This window comes from Cyprinodon variegatus, unplaced genomic scaffold (assembly GCF_000732505.1).
Source record: "Cyprinodon variegatus isolate N-32 unplaced genomic scaffold, C_variegatus-1.0 Scaffold251, whole genome shotgun sequence".
Taxonomy (NCBI): domain Eukaryota; kingdom Metazoa; phylum Chordata; class Actinopteri; order Cyprinodontiformes; family Cyprinodontidae; genus Cyprinodon; species Cyprinodon variegatus.
In genome coordinates this window covers 161726-172991 of record NW_015150704.1, presented here as the reverse complement: position 1 = coordinate 172991, position 11266 = coordinate 161726, and the positions used below count along the sequence as shown (strand labels likewise).

Here is an 11266-nt window from a genome sequence, read left to right as displayed (position 1 = left end):
CATCCACTCCTTTTCTCTTTGTCTATTCACCTTCATTGTAACTGGAAGTTAGGCATTGTGCAGTCACACAAAGGACCTGGTCTTTACCTGGTATGAGGAAATGTCACAGCAGGCTCTTTGTTAATTCCTCGAGATGTGGAAGAAGTTACTGTAAACCTGTAAACCAGGGTTAACCAATTAAAAATCAGAGGGATCTGAATAAAGAAAACCATCAACCAGTAAAGGTCCAGAGACATTTTTTATTATAATCTCTTACTTTAAACAGAATTTAACAGTGAAATAAAATTGGGTGTTTATGTATCCATGCTATGCATTCAGCATTTTAAAATCGAAAGTGTTTTCTGAAGTTGAGAACAACAACCGTTCAGTTTGGTATATAGACAATTTCCTGATTCACATATCTTATAAAACACCTGAACTGTTGTTTTTCTTTTTCATGGCTTAATGAGAGAAGTAGGCGTTAGGCTGGATCAATATTTGTTTTTTAATAATGTTCATGGTGGAGAATCCTGCTACACCGCAGTAGGTTGAGCCAAACATACTCAAAATGTGCAGGGTTATCTTTGAGCACGGCATTTCACTTTTCTCTCACCAGTTCACTGCGGTTTTTCCAGCATTCCACACTTTCTCTGCTCTTTTTCTCATCGTCTTCTTTTTTTCCCATCGCCAGGCTTCCCACAGGTTTGCCTGCTGTGTCTAGAAGTAGCTCTAGACACAGACTGACACAGCTTATTGGCAGCAGGTTGGTCCAGATCTGGTCCGCGATCCACTAATCTGTGACCTCTGCTATAAACACTTGATCAGGATTTGATTAAATTAAACACAAGGACATCCTGTATGAACTTGCAAGTGGATGGGTTATTGTGAACTGGATCAATATGAATACTGGAGAAACTTTAACTAAAGGGAGGAAAACTGGATTTATTCTCTCTGGCGGGGCAGTGCACATTACCCCAGCTGCTGTTTCTCACTTTTTGGCACCTGGGATTTTGCACTGTAATTTGTTTTCAAGTTCTTAAAATAGATTACAGTGTAAAGTCTCTAAGACTGATGTCTGTCTCCACTAACTTAACACTTTTAAAATTGAGGCTCTAACCTGCAATCTGCCCTTTAAAAGTAGGAATGTTTGGTTCATTGCAGAACAATATCTGTTGTTTATGATCTCCCAGCCTTTACTAGATCTGTGTAAAAATACATGTGAAGATAAAAATGCACAAAATGTTTAATAATAATGATAATAATAAATAAATGATTAGCCATAATTCAACAAAAGAATGGCCTCTATTTTTGGAAAGATTTCCCTATTTAGTGTTCATGAAATCCTTATAAACAACTCTGATCTTCTCAAAAAAGTTCAGGCTTAGGTTGATTTAAGCTCTGTAAACTACATCCACTAACACTTTCTGGAAGATCCTGTCGTGTTCCCAAGACAAAATGGATGTACTTGTCCTCCAAAAAGTTATGCCCTATCATTGGTTCTCTATTGAGAAAGTATCTCCTAGAATGCACCCAAGAGACACACTAAACAAATCTGAATCTGAACTGTCTCAAAGGAGCAGCATCTTTATCCCTAAACTGTTGAAAGGACTCCTTATGAGTGTTCCATATCTCTAAGGAAGAGCCATAAAGAAGTCATTTTCTGTTTTTTGTTTTCAGGTTTATTTTTATGTGTATAGGTGAGAGTTAGATTATATCACATATTCTGTTAAACTGAAGACCTTGCCTTCTGTTTCTTTTGCTCTTCATATTAATGTTTTTGTGTCTTATATCTACAGTCGAAATTTTGTCTGCTCCTAATCAAAAGCTAAAACCTGCACCCTGTGACAACAAAACCCTCCCAAGTATGAACAAAAACAATGAGTCTTTGATTCAGTTTTAGGTAAGGCAGAAAATATTTATTTAACCACCTTGAATTGTGTTTATAATTCATAAGGAGACGTTAATAACATGAAAGATATCAGGTTAGGTCAGTAGGTTCTACTCATCTATTATCAGGCAAAAGGACACTGGTACAAATAATGTTATGCAGTTTGCATTTATGATAATCAGATGAAAGTTATTTACATTTTTACTATCATTAGGAAAACATATATAAAAATCCCAAGGTTTAAAACAGATTTCCAGGCAAAGATCATATTTATCAACTAGGCACCAGGTGTAATATCTCCTGCATCCTTTATTTGAACCTCTATGTCTATCGGGAGGCCCTGTCTTTGCAGCTCTCCTTTGATCTAGAGCAGGAAACACATATAATCAGCCCCACTTCATAAAAAGAGAAAGTCACACAGAATAAAACTTAACTGCATTTACATGTTAAAACTCTACAAACTACAAAGATAGCAAACCAAAGCATGAAACATAAAAAACCTAATTAGTTTATTACATAAACAGTCGAATCTGTGAAAGAAAAAATAAAGAGAATTATCATTAAAATCAGTCAAATAGATTACTGACCAGTTCTATGATAGTTGCAGAATCATGCTCCAGTGATAGTGTAGTCAAAATCTTTGCATTCAGAGCCAGGATATAATCTGGAAGCACAGAGAGTCAACATTACTATTTCACCACTTAACTGGCCACACCAAAACCACCAAAAGATATTTTGAAACACCTGGAAACTGTTAGGAATTCAGTTTGTGTGGGTTGTGTTTTTGTGTATTTCTCTCCCTCCACCACCAGGTGGTTCCCTGTTCTCGTTGGTCCTTTCACACACCTGCGGCAGGTTGACTCATCACTGAGGACTATTTGAGCCATGGACTGTCACTACCTCGACGCCAGAGTGTTTGCCAGTTTTGGGTACTCTAGCCAAGCTGAGTTTTGCTAAGTCTAAGTAAGTCTTTGTTTTCACTGAGCCTAACCTAGTTTTTTTGTCTTTGCCTTTTCAGCAGGAAGTCATCCTGTAAGCTTGATGTTTGGCCTTCTTCCCCTGGAAGGATTGTGTGAGTCTCACACTGAGCAGGGGATTAACCTCCACAAGTTCCGTTCAAGTCCTCCTGGATTTCCAAGTGACAGTCCGCTCAAAAGTTGCTTAGAGTCCCACCAAGTCTAAACCTGTGCGCCATCTAACAACTCTCTTCTCTGGATAAACCGACACTGGATTCTTGGTGGAAAGTTTTCTTCACTATCTTCCGGTTCACCAGTACACTGAGTTTCCTGAATCCTTCCCCCGCTGATCTTATCAATAAACCTGTTAAAACTTTGACCCTGGTTCTCTGAGTGGTTTACTGCATGTGGGTCAGATCCCTCAAGAAAATTTTTACAAAAACATCCTGTGGACGGGATGAGACAGAACAAGTTGTAAGAGCTAAAATCACACCATGAGGGTCCCTTGACTGTGCTTATGCAAACTAAACATGGCATAATCAGCCTGTAATTAGGCTTATTATTTTTCATGTCTGTCACCTCCTTACGTAGCCTAATCACCACTGCTGTTGTGATATGAATGAAAAGAACACAGCATAACAATAAAAAACTATAGCTGTTCTTTATAATTTCAGTTCAACTCCTCATTTTTTTTTTTTTGCTCTAGCAATGAGTAAAGTAGCCATGTGGTAGCTTCACCCTGACTCCACCCACAAAACTAACCAAACACAGGATAATTCAAGCAGTGAGTAAGTTAAAGATTCAGCTCGGCAGACGCTTGCTTATACTTTCTAAAGGTGGCAAAACACGGTTCCTTTAGTCTTAGTAAATGTGTAGAAAAATTGTAATTCAATTCAGTTTATCTATATAGTAAACTGGCATAAGCTAGACTGATATGTGTAATTAATTCTGAATTCTATTAGTATCCATTTGGAAATCCTCCTGCAGAAAGTGTTTGCAAAAGGGGGGGACTTTAAGTACAATTCTTCAAGCTAATTGGCTACCTGCCTCCCATGTTGTGTTTTAATAAATTTTACCAAAAATAAATAAATGATACCAAAAAAGTCTCTTTCTTAAACAGCCATTTCAGGTCCTTGACATCTAGTTTCCTGCATCCTTTGCATGAGTTTCTGCTTTAATACACCTAAGTAAACCAATCAAGTCATTAGCAGGACTATATAACACTTGACTGCATACCGAGAAGGTAACTCGTGCATTTGATTTAGGTGTGTGAAAGCAGAGACAGATCTACAAGGTGCAGAACACCAGACCTCAAGGACTGTAACAGAGGAATCCTGCAGAACATCAACTTCTGTCACTTACATGGTTCTGGGGTCGGTGTGTCACTCGGGACTGCCGTAGTAGGTGTGAGCAGAGATGTAGCTGTAGGAGGTATCATAGTGGGGGGTAGTTGAGTTGTTACATTGAAGGTGGGTCTAGATGGGCCTTTGGAGGGAGCAGTAGATTAGCAGGAATAAATTCAGCTAAGGAATAAGCAGATGAAACTTAAAAAAAACAAAAAACATTTCCACTCACTCTCCCCGGTCGTTACAATAATGCATCGAAGGTCTGACTGGTAAACAGAGTTGGAGGAACTGAGGAGGTAATTAAAAACAGCTCTTATAAGAAACTGCTACCGTAATATAATCACTAATTGTTTCAGTTTAAAAATAACAGAAAACTGAAATTTAGTTGTACTCAATTGGGTTTAACAGTTACAGTGCCAATTAATTGCACATATATCTCAAGGCACTTTACCGGGGCCATTTCACCCGGTTCTTCCGTTCGGTTGTTAAAAGTTTTTTTGGAAACCGGGTTGCTTGCTTTGTTTGTTTCCCTCTTGGGCCCCTTTCTTCTTGGTTCGGCAGTTTTTGCCGTTCCTTTCCTTTTTTTTGTTGGTTTTGCGGCACCTTTTTGGTTGCTTAAAAAGGGTCCTTGGAGGCATCGTTCTTTAATTTTTTTTTTTTTTGGAACCGTTTCTTTTTTTTAGGTAACTTGCCCAGCACTGCATACTTACATGCAAGGAATTTAAAAAGTTTATGGGTCCTTTGTAATCATCTTTTGTCTTCAGGCATAGTTTATTATGTGAAAATAGCAAAACTGTATTTCTATTAGACCAGCTCCATCTTTAGCGCTACTTAATTATAAATTTTGCCACTCTTTAGTTTAACTTTTTACTGCCCTTCCTCTGTGGCTTAATCAGAATACCTTAAAATTATAGCTCCTAGTTTATGCTCTTAGATCCCATTCCTTTACCTTTTACAATGGTCCACAGCAAGAACTTTAACCATAATGCTTCATGGATGTCATGATGAATGATGCTGTTCAAATTAGGTCTACAGACTGCCAGAAAAGAACTACAAAAATGTTGTGCAGGATGAAGCTCTCAGTTAAAAAAACCCCAAAAGGTATGAATGGAATTATATTTGCATATATCACACAGAGTGAATGCAACAAAATAATGTATTCTATAAACTTCCCTCACATTTTGCTTTATTGCTGGCAGGGACATAGCTACGGGCTCAGCTTTTACTCTACTTGTATATGTTCTATTTCATCTCTTTGAAATGAAAACTCACTTGAAGCTTGTCTACTTAACTGTTTCTTTACTTGGAGCCTTCTATGGAGATAGTTTACAATTATCTTTTCTAATATAATAAATATTTATGGATAAGCATCTATGCTCGTTTTGTATGTCAGCTTCGGTCTCTTTGAAAGCCCAGTCAGCCTCAGTAGTAGCCATTCACAATGACCCTGGTATTGCAGGTTTCTTCTTGTTTAAAGGGAGTTTTTCCTCTTCACTGTCACTGCATGCATGCTTAGTGTGAGGGATTGCTGTAGAGTTAATAATACTGTTTGCTGCTCATCCAGGAGCAGCAAACTGTAAAGTCAATGACTGGATAGAATCAGCCGGACTTTCTTATATTCTGTAGAAGCTTTTAACCAATCCGCAGATTTGATCTGATTGAATTATCTCTGTAAAGTACCTTCAAATAACATTTGTTGTGAAAGGATTCTATATAAATAAACTGAATTGAATTGAACTTACTGCTATTACTTTAAAAACATGTGCATTTTTGTTTCATCAAGAACATTTCCTGTCAATTAACCTTAAATCAAGGTACTAAACTGAACTGTATTTGATATTTAAGACAATTTTTAATCAATAAATTAAATGAGATAAAAACTAACTTTGCTTGAGCAACAAAGCAGAAAGTGTGGCTGCGTCCTCCATCCCTCTCAGATGGTGTCCACGTTAGGGTAAAATTTCTTGATCCTAATGAACTTTTGGATACACCAGTTGGACCACTAAACAGGAGCTCGGTGATCCTTTGATGAATATGAGAGGCACAGATTGTTAGACAAATAAATCAAACGTTCCAACTTTCACACATTACACTAATTAATGGTATTGGCTGCTTTGTTTCATTGAAATTATAATCCCTGTGTTCTGACAACTGTGGTTACTTTATTTGGGGTTTTTCACAGTTGTTTATTTTTAGGTTCAGTAAAAATGTCCACTGGAAATATGTTTCTTTAACATTTAACAGAATACGTTTTACTAACCTGTTTAGGAATTCATTAGTACATCAAGCTAAATTGAATATTAGACTAATTTCCTGAGGTGTTGACAAAAACACAAAAACAATCACTTACATAGCCGCTGTTGCTGAGACCTGGATGTTGATTTCTACAGTCTGAGAGACATTGGTGTAGATCTGAGCTCCATTTTCAGGTGTTGGAGGCAGGAACGTAGGCAGATACAGACCTTCAGTGCAGGATGGTACTGCAGGATCCACTGAATCCAATGATAAAATGAAACAAAGTTAGCCAATTTGACAGGAGCAGGTCATGGTGGTGGCTAATTGGAAAACTTAAGGGAGTTAGAGGATTATTAAATGTAAATACATATTTATTTATTCCAATGTTAGTTGTTTTGTTGCATTTCTGAATGTAGTTTAAGCCAAAAGTCAGATTCTCTATATTAACTTGTAGTAGTTGATAAGACATTTTACATGTTAAAAAGCACATCTGAAATATAAGAAGAAAGAAGCAGCCTTTTCTAAATCAGCGCAGCCATAGTTGACTTCAAAACAGGTTTATCAAACTGTGATGTTATAATGTACCTCTGAAAACAAACTGGACTGGGACCTTGCTGATGGCATTGCTGGTATTTTTCACCTCCTCTGAACCACTGCTATTAGTCAGAGTGATGGTCTGTCTGGGAAAGTCCTCAATAATGAGCTGCACTGCATATGGACCTTCAGCACTGCTATTAGTTGGGCTGAATGACAGAATACAAGCCTGCAAGAGGACAAACAGGAGAAAAAAAGGATCAAAATTAAGACTAGCATTGCATATGTTACTTATTGTTCTTATTTTATTGTTGATAAAGTAAAGCATGATAGTGTTCTTCTGTGATCAGTTGATGGATTGTTAGAAGTATGCAAAAAAATAATACATTGATGACACAATATTCTTTCTTACCAATGGCTCTCTTAGAGACTGACATACACAAATATATATATATAAACTTTTCAACTACCGGTATAAACTTTTGAACGGTAGTGTATATATATATATATATATATATACACACTACCGTTCAAAAGTTTGGGTCACCTTGAAATGTTCTTATTTTTTAAGGAAAAGCACTGTACTTTTCAATGAAGATAACTTTAAACTAGTCTTAACTTTAAAGAATACACTCTATACATTGCTAATGTGGTAAATGACTATTCTAGCTGCAAATGTCTGGTTTTTGGTGCAATATCCACATAGGTGTATAGAGGCCCATTTCCAGCAACTATCACTCCAGTGTTCTAATGGTACAATGTGTTTGCTAATTGGCTCAGAAGGCTAATTGAGGATTAGAAAACCCTTGTGCAATCATGTTCACACATCTGAAAACAGTTTAGCTCGTTACAGAAGCTACAAATCTGACCTTCATTTGAGCAGATTGAGTTTCTGGAGCATCACATTTGTGGGGTCAATTAAACGCTTAAAATGGCCAGAATCTGAAACGCAACAGTCTATTCTTATTCTTAAAAATTAAGGCTATTCCATGAGAGAAATTGCTAAGAAATTGAAGATTTCCTACAACGGTGTGTACTACTCCCTTCAGAGGACAGCACAACCAGGCTCTAACCAGAGTAGAAAAAGAAGTGGGAGGCCGCGTTGCACAACTGAGCAAGAAGATAAGTACATTAGAGTCTCTAGTTTAAGAAACAGACGCCTCACAGGTCCCCAACTGGCATCTTCATTAAATAGTACCCACAAAACCCCAGTGTCAACATCTACAGTGAAGAGGCGGCTGCAGGATTCTGGGCTTCAGGGCAGAGTGGCAAAGAAAAAGCCATATCTGAGACTGGCCAACAAAAGAAAAAGATTAAGAAGAACACAGACATTGGACAGAGAAAGACTGGAAAAAAGTGTTGTGGACGGATGAATCCAAGTTTGAGGTGTTTGGATCACAAAGAAGAACATTTGTGAGATGCAGAAAAAATGAAAAGATGCTGGAAGAATGTCTGACGCCATCTGTTAAGCATGGTGGAGGTAATGTGATGGTCTGGGGTTGCTTTGGTGCTGGTAAGGTGGGAGATTTGTACAGGGTAAAAGGGATTCTTAATAAGGAGGGCTAGCACTCCATTTTGCAATGCCATGCCATACCTTCTATCTTCCTTTGTTTCCCATCGGGATTAATGGCCCAAGACACACCTGCTGATCTGTTTACAACAGCCACCTGCCTGGCAATGTGCCGTACTGAAATGTGTGCTGCAGGCTATGATCAAAATCTTCAGAAATTTTTACATTTATTGTTTAAATTTGTTTACTATACAAATCTTTACAGCATTGTAAGACATAATGAATGTTTGTTTGACCTTGTACACACCAAATTAAAACAGTAAAGAAAGTAAAAAATCCATCTTTTTCTATTTTCATACATTTTTGAAAAAGCTCCACGGGGCCACAAGGGCGGCGCTACAGGAAGTACTGCCGAATCCATCCACCATCCAGATGATGATTAATGAACCAAAGTGACAAACTTTTTAAGTGCCTCTGGGGCTTTTCCGAAAATTAAAGGTCTCCCCAAGCTGATTCTAAGTTTGTGCATAGAGAACAATTTAGCAGCAGATTGTAATTTGTTGCTGAGCCTGTTAATGTTGTTGTTAATAATAATTTATTATTAATATTTATTCTTCTTTTAGCTATTACAAAGTTTGATATTTAATTAATTGTATGTCAGAGTAAAGTGAAATTGTCTTGATAACATCAGTGTCTTTTTCTTTGCCATCTTTGAAATAAGTGATTTATTTGTAATTACTGTTAGGCAATTTATGTTTGTACTTCAGCCTCAATTCTTTTGTTCAAATTACCCAATTCACTTGAATGCATTTGTCTTGTGCTTATAATGTGTAAATCACGGGGAGGTAATAAAATCAAACATTTTGTTAAGTTAGAATAATTTGTTTTAGAACTGCAGTTTCTGTAATGCCAAAATGGATACTTACTGATGAAAGACTGAGGACAGACAGCGGTGTGCAGTTAAAACACTCTGAACCGGCTGAATATCTGCATCTAAACTCATCTCCATTGGGGTCAAAAACCAACAAATTGATGTTTCTCTGACAGTTTGAAGGAACTCTGAAAATGAAAAACATAAACCTGAGCGTCACATTTCCTCATTTCATTTGCAGTCATTTGATGGCTTAGCTTAAAAATAAACCTGTCTGTCTAGTCCCCTGGGTTTCCAAAGGTTTTTCATATTTTCATTTTCTATTTCCTTTTTCCCTATTAGAAAAAGCTCAACAACATGATTTAAGTTTTGTTAGTCAAAAGGTTCTTTTTACAGAACAAACCTAATTAGATATTTACCACTGATCTGTCTGAACTCAGTTGTTTTAAATACAATTGTGTTCACCTAAAACGACAGCATTAGCTAATAAAGTAAAATTTATAGTAACCAATAAAAAATTGGAAAAAAATTTTGTTCAGGTTTTTATCACTTTTATGATCATTTGCTTAATTTAACTGCCTGCTCTTTTTGGAGTCAAGGATTCATAATGTTTTATCTGGAAATGCTGATGAAGAACATAAAACAAAATGAGAAATCATTTAAAGAATTTGCTATCAAACACATTCTATTTCTAACTATTTTAAATATCATAAAAGAAAAAAAAAGCAGATTTACCGTAAAAGAGGGATGATGGTGGTCTGCGGTGAGGAGTTTGGTTTGTTGATATCAGACCGATTTCTTAAGTCAAAAAGCAACGGTATTAAAGATGATCTAATACCATTTCTGTTTTCTATCCAGTTTGCAGTAGGAAACCTACAGTGGATGATAGGTTTTGCAATATTACAGGGAAATAATAAAGCACATAAAACCAAATCCCAGAGGACCTACAAAATCAATTTTTTTCCATCAGCTAATTTTAACAGATATCTCTTCCTAAAAAAACAAAAACAAAAAGACAGCAAAACCAAACATAATGAATGAATGTAACTGACATGTAGAAGTTTAGGAGATGAACTAGGCTTCACAGTGTAAACATTGGAAAGTAGATTTACATTTAATGTTGAAAACTTACAATTCATTGTATACAGTCTGATATGAAGTGTAGTAAGTTTCAACAAATACTTTCTGACACCACTCATCTCTGCTTTCATCGATTGCATGAAGGGTAATCCAACTACAGTTTCCAGAACAAAGTGAAGTGTTGAAGTCCACACATGAACTGTAGCCCAGCTTAAAATCATATATTAGCTGTAGAATTAAAGAGTACAGTATGTATTTTATGTTACTTTCAAAAGAAATTTTAATTACCTAAATAGTTTGCAAAGACATTTAACTTACCGAATAGGAACTTTGCTGATAGTCTCCAACGTAGTAAGTATAGACAGTGCCATAATAAGCAGTTTGTGCTCCACTGCCTAGCAGCAGCAGCAGCAGCACAGACTGCAACATAGTGACTAAGAAAAGGTCTCCTGAAAAGGACTGAGGCATCAGAGACGAGTGAAATTATATTTAACAGACAGCCTCTATGGGTGTGGCCTGGAAGATTTAGAAATATGTCTTAGTAAAATGAAACAGAAGCTGGTATGAGAAAAATGTCTGATGGCTCAAAGATTACCTTCAAATGTGAAAAAAAGAGTTATGTGATTTGGAGTAGCTGTAACAATCATACACACCTCTAATTTATAGATAGGAAGTCATTTTGAGGGAATTTATTAATAAACAGATTTTGAAACTTCGGCCAGCATTTTTTATAATGCTTTCAAACCTTCCCCAAGTGTTGAAAAAACATGTTCACTTGCAGACAGGTCCGTCCAGCTTCACAACAGGCTTTTAACCTGCCCATCAGCACAGCCATATACTCTTGTCCACATTCCAGGTGAGCTGCTG

General features: G+C 36.7%; 1 protein-coding gene across 1 annotated transcript; it reads right to left on the bottom strand.

Annotated features, from left to right (window-relative positions):
- Positions 1-1864: 1864 nt before the first annotated feature.
- On the bottom strand, positions 1865-10843 carry LOC107089404. Its single transcript, XM_015382164.1, has 11 exons — positions 10718-10843; positions 10452-10627; positions 10055-10192; positions 9375-9507; positions 6990-7167; positions 6520-6661; positions 6055-6192; positions 4399-4457; positions 4186-4308; positions 2455-2531; positions 1865-2231 (listed from the first exon to the last, which is right to left on the bottom strand). Exons 1-11 carry the CDS (start codon positions 10826-10828, stop codon positions 2145-2147), a joined length of 1362 nt encoding a protein of 453 aa, XP_015237650.1. The 5' UTR covers positions 10829-10843; the 3' UTR covers positions 1865-2144.
- Between the last annotated feature and the right edge of the window lie 423 nt (positions 10844-11266).